A 16,853-nucleotide genomic window follows, 5' to 3' on the forward strand; every position below is an offset into this window, starting at 1 on the left:
CACTTGCTTAGGGAAATGAATGGGACATTTCGGTCCAGGCTTGGGTCCGTGGGTGGCCAAGGCCCTGGCGGGGGTGGGGGAGTGGGGGTGTGATCTGCGGAGGCGCGACCCGGGCGGAAGTCGCAGATGCCTTTATTGCTGTCGTTTGGCGCCCCCGTCTGTTTTATTCGCGGTTTCGGCAGCTGAGAGCTGCTTTCAATCGCAGAAGCCGCCGCTGGGGGCTGGGGTGCGGACGGCAACCCCTTCCTCCTTCGCTCAAGGCTTCTTCCCTTCCTCTGGGACCTCACGCCTCTGGTCCCAAAGCCTTCGCCAAACCGGACCTCAGGCTGTTGAAAAGGTAAAACACCGTTTCTAGGCGACACCTTCATTCATTAGTGGGTTTGAAAACTATTTTGCACCTTTTAAATAAAAGTAATATTTCATATTCTAGCACGTTTATTATAAAAGGTACACTGGAGACCATGTCAGAGAAACTATTCACAGTAAAAGACACATAATTTTCCCCTAAACCGTGTTTAGCAATATTTCACGGGAGACAGTGAGCACTCCATTACAATATTTAATGTTCCTTAATTTATTTAGATTCCATACCTACTAGTATAGTAATATTGGGCAATTTATTTATAGCTTTTACACTAAAATTACATGTGCTTTTTACATATATTATCTCCTCTAAAGCTCACAGCAACTCTCCAGATCCACTCTATTACCCTTTTACTGAGATGAGAAACTTTCCACACAGAGAGGTTGAAGGACTTGCTGATTTAAACTTTTCTCTGATAATATCCAAGTTATATATCCAAGTTTAAAAGCTTTGGGGCAGCATTTTTGGTTGATTTTTTTTTCATTTTACATATTTCTTCTTTAAATACAGGCCCACCTCAAAAACATTGAGCGTGTATAGAGGGTAGTGAGAAGATTGACATTTGTTGGTGTTTGTTAATGAAATGCCCAAACCTTGGACCTCTCTCCAGATTGCAGAGGTTGAAACTGAGAATGGGCCTCTCAAGTGTTCCTAGTTTTTAGACGTAGAGTCCGGGCTATATCAAGGCCTCCTACCTACTACCAAGGTACAGGACTCACTCAATAAAACAAGACAGGAATCCAACCCATGCCCCCGTGGTTTGGCAAGAATTTTTAAGGTGCATTGGGGGCGGGGTGGGGGGGGGGAGAGGAGGGCCTGGGAAGGGCTTTCTCCAAATGGACTGAAAAAGCACTTTTTGGTCGAAAGGAGGAATTACATGAAAGAGGTCTAATTTTTGTCCGTGTGTTAGGCTTCCAGACTAAATATTTGTTTCTTGAGCAGCAGCGGGTCCTCCGAGGTGAAGTGGTAAACACTTTTGGCCTTCGACTGAAGGTAATAAAAATTTGTCCAGGCTGCCCGAAGGGAGGGCGCCGGTAAAACCGGAGTTGTAACGGGAGCCCCGCGTCCGCCCGGGCCTGGCTTCGGTCTTCCGCACGGTAGGCTCCCGGCCAAGAGGGCCCAAAACCCGCGGGCCCGCATCGGGACGCAAGCTCGTTCGGGGACTGGGACCGCCTGGGTGTGGTGGGACCTCAGAACCGCTAAAGCCTGGGCTTCGAACCACTGGTACATTTCCTTTTGGGTAAATGCAGTCCCCGCGGCTTAAGTCTCGGAGGTTTCGGTTTATAAGGGAAGGAGCCTCGGCTTCGGCGACTCCAGGCCAGACTCCTCAGTGGCAACTTTTTGCTGCCATCCCTCGGCAGGTCGTCCTCACGTTGTCTCTTATAGGTCTCTCTGGCTGCTTCTGGGTGTCCTCTTCCCGCCACAATTGCGCACCCTACCAGGGATGACCAGGGAGTGGAGGTAGGGTACTTTCTCCCTGGACTCTGGGGCTGGCCGCCTGAAGCTTGTGCGCCCTCGGACGCGACAGGAAAACTTGCAGGGACATCTAGCGCCAGGCCTGAGGAACTGCGAGCCGCCCGGCCGGGAAACTAAGCCTGACCACTTGCCCCTCCCCCTCCCTCCCTGCGCCCCCCCCCCCCCCCCCCCCCGCCAACCTTCGTAGTTAGGCATTTCCCTAACCTTCATCCCTTCTCCCTGCTGGTGACCACACGTGGATTCCTCATAGAGACCGCGGGCTCTGCGTAATAGACACACACACACACACACACACACACACACACACAGAGACGGTGGGGAGAAAGAGAGAGAAACATTTATTTTCTTTCATCTCCAAAGGCCCACAGAGTGAGCACTTACAGGACTTTAGTTAACAATGACATTGCTAGAGAAGTGTATCCCGAGAACAATCCCACACCTTGAGATACAGGACAAAACAGCAGAAGATTGCAGTCCCAGCTTTTGTTGTGGAAAAAAGCAGCAAGTCACCAGTATCCTCGAGCTCTGGGCCCACCCTCCAATGCACTCTTCTCCAGGAGATTAGTGTTTCTCTAAGAGGGAAGACTCTTGCTGTGTTTAATTTTTGCCAGGGCTGAAGGTGTTGTCTTCATCCCAAACGAGGGCCCACTACCCTGTGGGAGGCAGACCTGGGTTCATCAAAGAGCGCTTCAGGTTTAGAGAGCGTTCTGTTGTCGCTGTTGCGGACAATTTACATTTAATATAGACTAATTGTATTGTCAAATTCAAATGGAATACATCTCAGACATAGAAAGTGCCCAAACTGAGGATTCCACTGTCTGGCTTTTGCTAGAAACCCCTTTCTTTACCCTAGATTTGTTGTTTAAAATTAAAAAATTATATATCCAACCCGAATGAAACTGGGTATTGCCCACAGAGAGAAAATTCACTTCAAAGTCGGCAGGGGACAGACTTGGTTGAGAGTTAGGACATTCTCCAGCCAGATCCGCTGGATTTAAGACTTTATTTTGGAATCAAGACTTTATTTCTACACTGAATCGTTGGCTTCTTTTGAGTTAATTAGGAAGGTGTCTTGCCTTTCCCGGTGTGACCATCAAGGAAAACACTTTCAAAGGAATTTCCAGCACCCCGCTCTGATGGGACTTGGTCATTGTTATCCTACCCTAACGGTCAGGATTATGTGGTTAATTGAGCTCACTGCTGTCTTGGCTAGCAGAGGAACTTATGTTCATCAAGAAATCTAAATCGCAGCCTTCACCCACCCATTCCCCAACCCAGGACAAGGACATGATTTGAAAGATCGTCTACAAGGAGGACAAGGGAGGATGTAACTTTCAGAACCTTATTAATTCCCAAAAAGGGTGCCTATGGAAAGAGAGGAGAGAGAAAAGCAAGTGATGGGAAAGGAAGGCAGAGCTGACCTCTCTCTCCCTCTCTCCCTCTCCCTGCTGCTCCCTTCCCTCAGTGGGACCTTGGGCAATGAAGCATTTCTCACTCAAATCAGGAAATGCGACAAAACTGGTTTCACTGAGTAACACATCAGTGTTTGGAGACATTTCTGTCTGGTGGCAAAGGATTTTCATTTAACAAAGATTATGCCTGTTGTTAAAGCCCCAACATGATGCACCTCCACACATACACAGGGTTCAGTCTGTGCTCCTGGCCAGTAAAGAAAATTATTCCCATTAGGTTTAAACCTAAGATCAACTCGGACACAAGGGTACACAAGCTAAATGAAATGTTTCCACAAACTCAGCCTCAAAATTCCTCCACTACCTACCACCCCTGGCTTGTAACCTATGTGTCTTATTAGTTCATAAACACAGCAGCCCTGACTTTGCTTGGTACTCAACCACAGCCCTATGATCCAATAGTAGCAGCTGCCCTGGGGTGCTGGGTCCAGTCTGAACCTCTTTCCTAAGGGGAATCCCAGTAGGGTCCTGTCTGAACCTCTTTCCTAAGGGGAACTGGCTCCCCCAGTGCCGCGACTTCGAAGGCTGTACTGGAAACAGGTTCAGCGGCAGGGTAGCAAGAGCCAAAGCTCCTTGTTGTTCAAAACCTCCGTCATCCCTGAACATCCGCTAGGATGGGCAGAGAAACCCCAAATCCTGTGAAAGTCCCCCAGGGCAATTGGAGGCAGGGCCATCATTGAGAAGCCTCTTTCAATTAGAGCATTAATGTCTTTCAAAAAGAGCATGAATTGGGACTTTACTCCCAGTCCCGCACAATTTAATTTGCTGCGTGGAAAATCAAACCAAAATTGAAGGGCTGTCTCAAATCAGCAAAACTTGACAAATTCTTCCTTCCTAGCTTAATTTCATTTTCTTCATTTTTTTGGCGTATCATCGGCTAATAAAGTGTATCAGACAGAATATGGCATAGAGGTCCCGGTGTGCAAAATCACAGGGATATTTAGTTTTAAAAGACTGAAAGTTCATTGGTGCCTGTTATGTCTTAGAATTTCAACAACTTTGCTTTTTGAGGTCGCAGGGAAAAAAAACTTTTAAAGATGCCTGTATTTTCTCTGAGAAAAAGCAAGGAAGACAAAGGAAAAATAAGTGTTTCAGGGCAGCATTCCATGACTGGTTTGGTACCAAGATTGTTGGGTAAAGACGACCCAGCCAAACTCTTTCAAAAAGTCCGCAACTCTGTCACCTGGCCCCGCTGGTGTTTTAAAAACGCCAATTCAGCTTCCGTTACTAACTTTTGCCTCCTTGTTTCGACTAACCAAAATTGCTCTCACCAGCAAACTTCTATTCCCTATGACTTTCTAAAAAGGCTCAGCCCCCTCTGACTCAAATTTGATCATGAACACATCTAGGACTTCAAAAAGGTCAAATTCCCCTGCTTTTCCTTTCCAGCGCCCCTCTCATAACTTTCCCCTTTATTTGAGCCTTTTATGGTTACTGCGTTTTGCGTGTCAACACTCCCAACACCAGCAGCCCACCCTGCAATGCCAGGCCAGGCCCAGGAGGGCCTCTTTGGCGTTTTTACTTGCCCCATCCAGTCATGTCTTGGGTCCAGGAATGGCAGGGCTGGGTGACAAGCTGGCTTCACCAATCAAGGCTCAGGGGAACAATTTTCTTGGAGATGGGCTGACCTGGGGAGTTGATGCTACAGAACCAAATGGGCTCACTCTGAGGACTCCTGAACCCCACCCAGCACCTTCAACTCCTCAAATGAAACGTTGCTCCTAAGGTGTAGCCTTAAGTCTACAGCCGGACACATACCAGCTCCCCATTAATGGCTAAGATGGGGGGGGCGGTGCTGGGGCTCTGTGTCTGAGAAATGGCACGAAGGGATGAATCCGGTCAGGGCTGTGATGCTTGTCACAGGAGCCCACTTCATCCCGGGAGACCAGACCCAGTTGCTCTGGCTGCTCCTGTCGGGAGCCCCAACTTTGCTCGCGGGGGGAAAAAAAAAACTACCTTCCTAATTTGCCCCTCTCAGCTCTCTGCAGTTGGCAGCTTGGAAAAGAAAGCGAAACAAAGGTCCCTGGGAAAGTGAAGTTTTCAATTAATTGGTGTGAGTAATGGGCGGGGGCGGGTGGTGGCTGCAAAATGCAAGAGGCAGTTGGGCTGCAGGGGAGGCGCAGAAGTTTCGTGGCGGGCAGCAGAGTGGCTTTCTCCAAGAGCTTTCCACAGGGTCTTGCTGCTGGCCAGGGGAATCTGAGCAAGGGCCGGGGAGCCCAGTTCGGGAGGCGACTCCCGGCAGGCCTGAGTGTAGAGGCGAATAGTGTGGACCAGGCATCCGTCCTTTTCTCCCTGGGGCAGATCGTCACGTTCGCCGCGTCAAGGCCGAGTCTTTTCGTCCGCTTGACTTACTTGTAAGTCTCTGTCCCAGCACCAAGGGCGCTTCGTGGGCATTTTCCTGGTGGACGGTGTGTGTGTGTGTGTGTGTGTGTGTGTGTGTGTGTGTGTGTGTAGAGAGGGTCTGCTCCAATTGGTCTTAATTCGGAGGATCCTTTATGAGAACATGCGTGAAATGCCTTTGCCCGGTAGCAATGCTTAACGTAGGGAAAATTAGCTCCCTCGGGTTTGGGGTCTAGGTCAGCTAATCCAAGGGATCAAGCAACAGGGTCAAAAATCAGGCTGTTTTCACATCATTCTGACCATCTCTGTCCTTCGCCTTCGTTGAGTTGTACGGCTCGGGGATCCGAGGAGAGGTGGCAAAAACAGCCGTGGCCGAAACAAGCGGCAGGCCTCGGCGCCCTTCTCAGTCGCAGACAGGGCCTAGGATGGGCGGTCGCGCAATCAGCTCGTGGGGGTTGGCTTCGGCGCAAACGCCAGGGTCCAGAGGAGGGCGGGAAGGGGCGGTGGGCTGCGCTAGGGGCTGGGAAGGGGTAGGGGCCGGGGTGGGTGGGTCCAGCGGGGCCCGGGCCGGGAGCCAGACTCTCCCGCGCCCCCACCCCCACGTGGCCCCGCGCAGCCAATGGCGCGGCCCCGAGCGGGAGCCCTCGGGGAGGGAGGAGGCCCCCCGACCGGCCCAGGCCCCCTCCCAACCTGAACTTCGTTTTTATAAACGTCCCGCGATGAGCTAACCTGTTGGAGGGCGGGCGGGCGGGAGGCGGGAGGCTCGCAGAGGGAGAGAGGGCGAGAGGAAGAGGGCGGGAGCCAGAGAACGAGAGAGAAAGGGGAGGAAGCGCGCCGCGCCATGGTGTCCTGCGCGGGGCCGGGGCCGGGGCCAGGGCCGGGCCGGGCCGGGCCATGAGCCGCGCCGGGAGCTGGGACATGGACGGGCTGCGGGCGGACGGCGGGGCCGCCGGGGCGGCCCCAGCCTCCTCCTCCTCCTCCTCCGTGGCGGCGGCGGCGGCCCCCGGCCAGTGTCGCGGCTTCCTCTCGGCGCCAGTGTTCGCCGGGACACACTCCGGGCGTGCGGCGGCGGCAGCGGCGGCGGCGGCGGCGGCGGCGGCGGCGGCCTCGGGCTTCGCATACCCGGGGACCTCGGAGCGTGCGGGCTCCGCCTCGTCGTCGTCATCTTCGGCTGTGGTCGCAGCGCGTCCAGAGGCTCCCTCCGCCAAAGAGTGTCCCGCGCCCGGCGCGGCCGCTGCAGCGCCTCCGGGCGCCCCAGCTCTGGGCTACGGCTACCACTTCGGCAACGGCTACTACAGTTGCCGCATGTCGCACGGCGTGGGCTTACAGCAAAACGCTCTCAAGTCGTCGCCGCACGCCTCGCTGGGAGGCTTCCCGGTGGAGAAGTACATGGACGTGTCGGGCCTGGCAAGCAGCAGCGTACCGGCCAACGAGGTGCCCGCAAGAGCCAAGGAGGTGTCCTTCTACCAGGGCTACACGAGTCCCTACCAGCACGTGCCTGGCTACATCGACATGGTGTCCACCTTCGGTTCCGGGGAGCCTCGGCACGAGGCGTACATCTCCATGGAGGGCTACCAGTCCTGGACGCTGGCCAACGGGTGGAACAGCCAGGTGTACTGTGCCAAGGACCAGACACAGGGCTCCCATTTTTGGAAATCCTCCTTTCCAGGTAGGGGCGACGGGGGAAAGGGGTGGCCGGGAGGGAGGGAGGGAGGGGAGGGAAGAGGGAGAGAGAGAGAGAGCGCGAGAACGAAAAGAAAGCGCTAGTAGTGTATGCCCCTACTTGGGAGCTGCGCTAGTCCTCCTGGCCGGCCAGGGTTAACCTATGGAACAGTTCGTCCAGTTTGCCTGAAATCTGTACATTTCTCCTTTGATTTCAACTGTCTTTCTCACAACCCTTTTCTTCTGCGTGCGGGTACAAGCCTGTTTTTCTCCCACAGTTGAAGGTCTTTGCGTGCCCTTTGCCCAGGCCTTGGCCCCTCCTCCCCAAAGAAGTGTCAGTGTTGGGCCCCACTTTTGAAGCACAGGTCTGCCCCAGGGTGACCACTAAGCTTCTAAGAGCTCACAACCTCCAAACACAGGAACACAAGAAATCAAAGCTTGAACAACAACAACAAACTGGATTTTTAAAAGACTGTTTGTATGTATGCCACAGGCATTTGCAGAAACTGTCCTTGTAACTGTCCACAATAACCATGCCATAAAATTGAAGGCTTGTTAAGATGCTGGTTTGAGAAACCATGATGATCCATCAGCATCAAATGGCCTTCACTTTGAAGTGTAAATAATCTTTCTTTAATAATGTGTAAATAATATGTCTGTGTAAACAATAATAAAATGCAAACAGCCTGGTTTTCTTTATTCTCCATACCCCTTCCGAATGTACACACACAGTCCCCAGTGGTGCCCCCAGAAACCCTGGTCTAATTTTTTTCGTGCTTTTTTTTTTTTTTTTTTTTTTTTTTTAAATACCAGGGGATGTGGCTCTAAATCAGCCAGACATGTGTGTCTACCGTCGGGGGAGGAAGAAGAGGGTGCCCTACACCAAACTGCAGCTCAAAGAACTGGAGAACGAGTATGCCATTAACAAGTTCATTAACAAGGACAAGCGGCGGCGGATCTCAGCCGCCACGAACCTATCCGAGAGACAAGTGACCATTTGGTTTCAGAACCGAAGAGTGAAAGACAAGAAAATCGTCTCCAAGCTCAAAGACACTGTCTCCTGATGTGGACCAGATTGGTCAAAGAGAATTTAAATGCTTTCAGTTGTCTCCAAAAGACCTTCGGAAAGACTTGAATATGTATTTAATTCCTCCCACCTCCCTGCCAATCATGGCAAATTTTGTGAATTGTTTTTCTCTCTTCCCCTATCAGGCTCTAAAACCTTTTGCTACCCCAACCTGACTTTGTAGTTCTGTTTCTTACTTGCTTATTATTGATTTTGTTCTTGTCTAAGTTTACTTTTTATGATGTTTTTAATGTTCTGTTTCTCCCTCCAGGCCAGTATAAAGGACTTGAAGTACTTTTGAATAATACCCCCCCCCCAAAGAATTTCAGAAGTGCCATTATGATTTTAGGGTTTTATTCTCTTAAATTACTTCAAATGCCTGTTTCCAGCACTGATTATCTTCATAATCTATTAGGGCAGAACGATTTGCAGTCATTCATATCCTGTGATTGGGCAATTTAATCATTAGCTCTCAGCAGTCACCCTGAGGCAAGTGGAAACAGCTCTGGGCAGGCAGCGCTCTAAGGTCACTGGGAAAGTCTAAAAACAGGCGGCTGGAGGTACTCTGATGGCTTTAAAAGCAGCTACCTTATTAAATAGGGTTTGTATCGATATCGAAATGAAGACAATCTTCCCTACTTCGGATCTTTCATTTGCTGTTGTACTTCTATGTGTTTAGTATATGTCGTCGATTTGTGCTTTTATAATCTTTAATTTGAAAATAATTTGTCCTCATGGATGCCTTCATTTCCCCAGCTCTGAATGCAGATATTTAAATGGCTGCAAATGTGAGAGTAATCCATGGATGGTATAAATGCACACCTTCTCCTTGACCCTGGGTCTGTGGGACTAGAACTGAAGTGATCTCCTCAGTCCCCTGAAAGGGAATGAATCAATGTGGCCAAGGGTGGGAACTTTTGTCCAGAACCCAATGAAGAACTTGACTGTCTGAACAAATGTATCGAGCCCCTCTTGGAATTTTAAAACATCTAACAAATATGAAAATGTGGAGCTCTAAAGTTCAAGGTGGAAAAAAAATGATGTGATGATAAATAACTACTTTTTAAAGTGCTGCATATTTATACAACCAAGAGATATTTTTGTAGATGAAATGTCTGTGAGCTGGGATATGTGTGCAGTGCTTCAGGCATTTAAAAATGATTTTTTTTTATTCCTAGGGAGATGCAAATAAACAGAACTCTCTTGTTTCTTCGCCTTTTATATATTTTCTTTTTCCAAGCTTGTGTTACCTCTTGTGTTCTTATTTATTATAAAATCTTGTTGTCCTCAACATTATGATGTTCGCTATAGATGAAGGAAACTCAATACCAGTTCTACTCTCTGAAACTCCACTCCATTTCCACCACCCCTCTCCACCCTTTTCCCTGTGGCTTTAACATAAGTAGTGATGTCTTTAAATGAGAATATAATTTGCGGTGTCTAAAATGGTATTTTTTACCGGACAAAAAAAAAAAAAACATCTCCAATAAAATTTTACTTCTCTTTCAATATTATCACTTTATTCAAATAGTTTTATTTTTTTAATCAATATGTATGTTTGTGTCTGGGTGTAGGAAATTGTGCTCACTTGAAGGTGTTCTTCCTAGAAAGGCTGTTATAAATATCTACTCTTGGAAGATCCTGAAATTAGACACATCCATATTTGGCAATTGAAAAAGAAACATTTCAGGCTGATCCCTTATCGCCCTTTCCGAGCAGCCTCCAAACAGCGTTTGAGGACTGAAAACCATAATTATACGCCCTAAACCTCTAGACGCAATTTTTAGGCCCAATGAACTTGCTTTTTTGAGGCCTTTTTGCCACTCAGGGAAATGGCCGCTGAGGAGCTGGGTGCCTCGTGTTGTTAGCGCCTAGGCACAATCAGTTTAGTGGTTGCTAACTTTTTGGTATGTAAGTTAAATACGCATGTTTAAAACCTCACACAATATGTAAACTCTTATGGCGGGAGGGCTCCCTTATGGATCCGCTACAGAAAACGCAGAGACCCAAGGTCCGGAGCTACTTTCGTTTTCTCTGGCCCGGCTTGCTTTCATATCTTGCATCGATGGTTGGCTCTGGGCGGCCAACTTCGTTTTAACTGGCAGAGATAGAGAGACACAGAGGGAGACAGAGGCAAACAGAGAGAGAACGGACTACGACTCAAATTCTGGAGAAGTAACCCTGAACAGAACTAACCCTGGGCATAACTACCCCGACCTTCCACTTTAAGGAAGAGTTTCTAATTAGCATGTTGCTTTCCTCGCAAGATGTGCTTTCATCTGAAGCAGGCCTGTTTTCCCTTCTTTTCCAACGTCGTTTTCCCTCCTTTTTGGTAAATTCCAGACTCCAGGGCCGCACTCCATTTCCCAGGTCCATTTCTGAGGTTTCCTGTCGGATGCGGGGATTGCCTGGAGGTTTTCCTTTCATCCGTAGTTTGCTGGTCAGTTTACTCTGCCTAGGAGAAATGCGGAGGTTTGCTGAAGATTAAAACTGCTCAAATGCTCTCCGGTGGAATTTGAATTGATGGCTAAATCAATAACAGATGAAGACGTTGCTATTTATATGCATTCCTTTTATATTCCGAATTGAGGAGGGAGGAGAGGAGCCGGTAGGTGGCCGGAGCGCTGGTAGGGAGGCCCACGGGGAGCAAAGGTGAAGGGAGCTTGGGAGAAAGGCCTTTCTTCGGGCGGAGACCGAGAGGCCGCAGGGAGGACGCGTCTGAAACCTAGCAGGTTTGGAGTGCCGCTGGTGGAGACTCCAGGCCCGCGCGTCTACGCGTGATCCAGGAGGCGAAGGAGGCGTTTGCAGCCGGGACGCACCGCCAGACAAAGGGGCGGCCGCGACACTTCCCCGTGTCTGGCAGCCTGCCGGGTGCCTCTGACTCCGCTGTCCCCGCCAGCCTTGCTGCCACGATCTCCGGCTTTCCGAGACGCTTGGCGGAGCCTGGCAGCGGGCCGTGACCGCACGGGCTGGCGACCCCAGGCCGGCTGTGCCGCCCTTCACTGTTGATCTTGACCGTGCGGCGGCGCCTCGCCAGGCGTGGAGCTCGCTCGCCATCTCCTGGGCGGTCGGCGGCATTGGCAGAACTCGCGGTTTAGCTCCGCGGCCAAGTCCTCTCCCATTCTCCAGCTCACCAGCCAAGCCTCCTGCCCTTCCCACCAACACCCCCACCCCGCCCCCGCCCCCGCCCCGCCCCGCCGCGCAGTCCTCAGCTCCAAGCTCTTAGCTCCCAGCCTACAACTTTGCCTGCTGGACCTCGGAAATTACAAACCCAGGAGATAAGGTGGGGCAGATGGACACCATTCTGAGCCAAAGAGAAATGGAGGGAATCTAATTGTTCTAGTCTTTCATTGCTCACTTAGTGCCTTTATGTCTTTAGTCCCCAGGGGTAAACCGCTGCTGTGCGGCTGCCTAAGGGTCCGGAGAAGACACCCTTGGACTTGGAAATACCGGAGCATCGCTGCATGCTGAGACGGGAGGAGATGAGACTCCAGGGATCCCTGGAGCTGGAGCTTTTGGGCCTGGGGAGTCTGTAGCTCCTGGAAAACAGGGAGAGTTTCCCAAAACGAGAGCCTGGATCCCTTAAGCCCCTAAGAACTGAGGTTGCAGCTTATGGCTACACCTCCCCACGCCCCCACCCCCGAGGACGGGGAGCGGAGTTTTTTTCCCTCTGTGTCTGAGCTGGTAAGGAAACTCTGACAGAACCCTGAGGAGTCTCGGACATCCCCATCCTCACCCCATACCCCCGCCCCAGAGCGGGAGGAAGAGACCGACTGCGTTCCCCAGAACCGCCCAATTGGTCGCCATAACTCACAATAAAGTCGCAGCGCGGTGGTCAGCCTTGCCCTCCGGCGGCGCCTGTGTGGTCTCCGTGCCGGAGCTGGCGGTCTAACCAATTCCAGCTTGGCTCGGGGACCGCGAGGAGGGCTGCAGGTTGGGGTGGCCGCCAGTCACGCGGCCGCTGGGTTTCTTGGGACCGAGGCAGGGGAGGAGGACCCATAGCCCTCTGGCCAAGCTAAACCGGAGGGCCTGCGGAGGGGGCTCCCGCATTGCCCCCGACGAGGGAGCGCCGCCCCTCCTGCTCAGGCCCCTGTTCGCCAGAACCCCGAACCCGCCAGCGGCCTTGGAGGCGCTGAGCGGAGCAACGCCGCTAGCCTGCTGCCTGGGCGAGCCGTGCTGTTCCCCGCCGAGTGACTCTGGCTCTTCTGTCCTTCCACACCAAGTCCGGGGAGCTTGTTCTGCTCTGCCCGCTGCAGAGGAGTTGAACAGCTTGGAGTTCTGGTTGGCAGGACGTAGTCGCCAAGGTGACTCCTGGCAATCAAAGGAATGTAGCCTTTGGCCACGATTGGCCAATGCAGCTGCCCCTTCCTGGGCCAGCATTCTCCACGGACCGGGATGGCCGCAAATTTCCTGGGAGCAGAGGACTTGGCCATAGAGAAGCACACCAGAATTGGTTTGAAACCACCTTCCTGGGCACCAAACTTGGGCAGAGTTTGTGATGCATTTCTCCTCCATCAGCAAACCTTTGGAGCATGCCGGGTTCAGGCCGTGTGTGGGTCCTCGATGCAACATGGCCAGTGCAGAATCCTCTCCAGAGGGACAGGGGCAGGAAGAAATCGGCCTAGGAGTAGCATAGCTCAGGCCTAGGGACAGAGCTGGTGGCCCCACCAGACCGTGGACTCTCTAGACAAGCCTAGCCAGAGGTGCACAGCGCTAGAAAAGGCCTTGGCTGCAACTTCAAGCTCGTGGAAGCAAGCCTGGTCTAGGTAGCCAGTGGGAAGGGGGAGTGCAAAGCCAATCAAGACCAAGAAGGATCCCAAGGGACATTGGGGCAAAGGCACCCAATGTCCCCCGCTCCTGAAGCTGAGCCCGGAAACTCACAGTGGTTTCACCCTTCGTTCCACGTTCCTTGGTTCTTCTGCCTGGCAGCCTCCTCCTTCTCCATCGAATATTGCGGGAGTTATCATAATACCCTGAAGGGGGGGAAAACGGGTCGGGGGATGTAGGCGGTGCTGAAATGACCGGCTTTGAAGAACCTGCAGGCAAAGTTTCGTCCAATCGTCTGAGCCTGTCCTCTTATTCCCGGTTGTAACTAAATACTGCTGCGAGCGCAGCCGAAGCCCTTTGTTGGAGATGTGTGAGCGCAGTCTCTACAGAGCGGGCTATGTGGGCTCGCTTCTGAATCTGCAGTCGCCTGACTCCTTCTACTTCTCCAACCTGCGGCCGAATGGCGGCCAGTTGGCCGCGCTCCCCCCCATCTCCTACCCGCGAGGGGCGCTGCCCTGGGCCACCACGCCCGCGTCCTGCGCCCCAGCGCAGCCTGCCGGTGCCACCGCTTTCGGCAGCTTCTCGCAGCCCTACCTGGCCGGTTCCGGGCCGCTTGGTCTACAGCCCCTGGGCGCCAAGGATGGACCCGAAGAGCAGGCCAAGTTTTATGCGCCCGATGTGGCCGCTGGGCCGGAGGACCGTGGCCGTGTGCGGCCGCCCTTCGTCCCCGACTCTAGCCTGGCCCCCGCGGCCGCTGCTCTCAAAGCGGCCAAGTACGACTACGCGGGTGTGGGCCGTGCGGCAGCGGGCTCTGCAGCCCTGCTCGAGGGGACCCCCTGCGCTGCCGGCTTCAAGGACGACACCAAGGGCCCGCTCAACTTGAACATGACAGTGCAGGCGGCGGGCGTCGCCTCTTGCCTGCGACCTTCGCTGCCCGACGGTAAACGGTGGCCATGCTCCCTGGGCCAGTCTGGGCTGGGCTGGGAGGTGGGGTGCAGGGGAGAGTGTGCAGAGGGAGGGAGCCGCTGGGGGCGGGCAGACAACTGGGAGCAGCCGGCAGGGCTGACTTGGGTTGGGGCTGTGTTGCAGGCCTGCCGTGGGGGGCGGCCCCAGGGAGGACCCGCAAGAAGCGGAAACCCTACACCAAGCAGCAGATTGCGGAGCTGGAGAACGAATTCCTCCTCAACGAATTCATCAACCGCCAGAAGCGCAAGGAATTGTCCAACAGGCTGAACCTCAGCGACCAGCAGGTCAAAATCTGGTTCCAGAACCGGCGTATGAAAAAGAAGCGCGTGGTCCTGCGCGAGCAGGCGCTGGCGCTATACTAGCCCCCCGCGTGGCCGCGGCTGGCCAGGCCTGCCCTTTTAAGCCGAGGCCTGGCGTGGAGGAAGAACTGGGACTAGGGGCTTTTCCTTCCGCTCCTTCTCCGCTGGTCCCAAGTACCCTCCCACTCAGTCTACAGCCCGGGAGCCCTGGCCAGTTGGGCCTCCACGCTTTCCCATCTCTGGGAGGGGCCTGCAGAAGTTGCAGCACAACCTTGGCCTTGAGGCTTCCCAAGTGGGGGCCTGGGGTCACCTGTCCTAGCTCTTGTCCGGGGCATTTACACGGGGGCTCACTCTAGCACCCTTGTACTTGGAATTCTGCTTCTACCTAGACTCCCTTTCCTCTCCTCCCCAGTTCTTTTTGAATTTAGCAGGCACCTCACTAGAGCGCAGAGTGGAATTGAATTTAGGAAGGCCTCCGGGAAGGAGTAGAAAGGGCTGCGGGCCCAATTCTCTTTGCCACCAAAGCCGCTTGTGGCAAAGCCAGAATCGTGGCTCTGGAGTGAGGAAAGGGTGCCGCCCCTCTCCTGTCTGCCCTGGCTGCTTGCGGAGGACAAAAGCTACTCTAGACCTTCAGACTTGGAGAGGAAAGGCAAGGGGAAGAAGGCTGGGGTGGCTGGACAAACTCATGGACACCTCGGAATTTGGGCTGGGCTGACCCTTCCAGCTGGGCAGAATGGGGTGGATACTTCCTTCCCATGGATTCGAGCAGGGAGGCTGAGGCTCCACCACAAACTGAAATCTCTAGACTGTACTAGTAAAACTCCCCTACGTCTCCTATCTCCTCATACACGCCTAGGCCAGAGCCCTGCACTCTGTAACTGGACTGAGCTCTGGTGAGGACAGCTGCTAGTCTGCTTTGAGACTGGAGTGCACTAAGAGGTGGGGAAAATATCCAGGGGGAGGAGAAGGGAGTGAGCAAGGATAAGGGTGCCCTACATTCCAACTGTAAATATGGCTGTCCTGTCGAGGTGGGTAAGGGTGCGGACATGTCTTTCTTGAATTAGGATAATTAGGCAGAGGTGAGAGGCCCTCTAGTAGTCAGGGGGTGAAGGAGGAGGCCCTTCAAATCCTCAGCCTCTGGTCGCTGCTCTAGACCAAGTAGAGAGAAGCTCCTCTCTCTCACCCTCATCACCACCAGACAACCCCACTGGGGGCCTTTCTGTGCCTCAGCGCTATGCCCTTCCTGAGCCCATGCCTGGCCTGCCTCCATGGAGCCTGTAAGGCCCTGGGCCCTGCTGGGCTTGCTTTGTTGCAGCTGGGGTTCCTGAATGCCAGGTAGAGGTGTTTTGCATGTGCTGGGGTGTCCTGTCTTAACCTCACTGAAACCGAGCACCCCCCTCCAGCTCTTTCTACCATCCCCTACCTCTTTTCCCTCTCCTTCTGAGAAGTAGCGCCCCCCAACTTCAACTGAGATGTATGACAGCCAAAGAGTTGATTCCTTCCCAAAGTCGGATGACTTGTTTTTAGTGGGGGACTAGGCCCTAGATGGGGAGTGGGCACCCCACGTAGCCCCAAGCCTCAGCCCAACTGACCTCAGTTGATGTTCTGACTAATTGCATTTTCTCTGCTATCTAATAGTTGTTGTGCATGTTTTATGTTATTTTGATTTTGTCAAAAAAAAAAAAAACCCACAATAGCTTGTACATATCAGATACATAGAAATGTTCTGAATGGAAATAAATATCCAAGTCCCAGCCAAGTTGTCAAGGGACCGATGTCAATTTTTCTAAACAATTCAGATTCCCTCCTAATGATTTTAGGCCACCAAATTCGTTTTTCTTTTCTGGTTGTGGTTTCACTGCGGGTGTTGACTGTTCATTAAATGAGAAAATGGCTTCCAAGTCGGTCAGACAATGGTGCATAAAAGCCCATGAATAAAATGTGTATGAAACATCCAAGTGGGAGGAAAGGGGACAGTAGGCAGATTTGAGCTTGTCTCCAACCTTAAGGGAACTCTCAGCTTGTTGCACCCCAGGGCTTCTGTATGTTGCCTAAATTCCCCCACTTTGAAGCTTGCTGTTATGGGGAGGGGGTGCCTGCCAAACTAGGAGGCTCCTCAGGTCTCAATACAAAAGATCTCTCCTTGCCATGTTTCCGGTCAGGCTTCTTTCAAACAGGCTGTGCCCTGTGGAAATTCTCCATGCTGACACCTTTGCCTGGAGCCCAGCATGGTCCCTTGGGAAATGTGGCCTCGGCACCCTCATACGCCTTAGGAGCCTCCAGCGGAGGCTGGGAAAGCTGCCATCCTCTTGCAGACCCCAACTCCCAGCTAGCTCTGAGATGGCAACTAGCGAACTGTTAGCTTTTAGCAAGTGGAAGAATTAGCAAGAACCACTAAATCTCTAAGACCAAGTGTTCATGGGTTCCAACTCCCCTCTCCT

The 16,853-nt window shown here is 52.6% G+C and overlaps 2 protein-coding genes across 2 annotated transcripts; both read left to right on the forward strand.

Moving 5' to 3' along the window:
- The first annotated feature begins 6,531 nt into the window (after positions 1-6,531).
- Positions 6,532-9,588, forward strand: HOXD13 (homeobox D13). The gene is made up of 2 exons (XM_003990941.6): positions 6,532-7,321; positions 8,128-9,588. The coding sequence occupies exons 1-2, from the start codon at positions 6,547-6,549 to the stop codon at positions 8,376-8,378; spliced, it is 1,026 nt and encodes a 341-aa protein (XP_003990990.4). The 5' UTR covers positions 6,532-6,546; the 3' UTR covers positions 8,379-9,588.
- A 3,925-nt stretch (positions 9,589-13,513) lies between these two features.
- On the forward strand, positions 13,514-16,166 carry HOXD12 (homeobox D12). Its single transcript, XM_011285399.4, has 2 exons — positions 13,514-14,087; positions 14,237-16,166. The coding sequence occupies exons 1-2, from the start codon at positions 13,514-13,516 to the stop codon at positions 14,473-14,475; spliced, it is 813 nt and encodes a 270-aa protein (XP_011283701.1). The 3' UTR covers positions 14,476-16,166.
- The last annotated feature ends 687 nt before the right edge of the window (positions 16,167-16,853 follow it).

This window comes from Felis catus, chromosome C1 (genome assembly GCF_018350175.1).
Source record: "Felis catus isolate Fca126 chromosome C1, F.catus_Fca126_mat1.0, whole genome shotgun sequence".
In the NCBI taxonomy this organism is placed as follows: Eukaryota; Metazoa; Chordata; class Mammalia; order Carnivora; family Felidae; genus Felis; species Felis catus.

Bases quoted from the DNA above. Each gene is read 5' to 3' on its own strand.
- HOXD13 (XM_003990941.6), top strand. From the start codon at position 6,547: ATGAGCCGCGCCGGGAGCTGGGACATGGACGGGCTGCGGGCGGACGGC. The intron at 7,322-8,127 runs GTAGGGGCGACG...TTTAAATACCAG, and splicing joins TTGGAAATCCTCCTTTCCAG to GGGATGTGGCTCTAAATCAG.
- HOXD12 (XM_011285399.4), top strand. From the start codon at position 13,514: ATGTGTGAGCGCAGTCTCTACAGAGCGGGCTATGTGGGCTCGCTTCTG. The intron at 14,088-14,236 runs GTAAACGGTGGC...GCTGTGTTGCAG, and splicing joins GCGACCTTCGCTGCCCGACG to GCCTGCCGTGGGGGGCGGCC.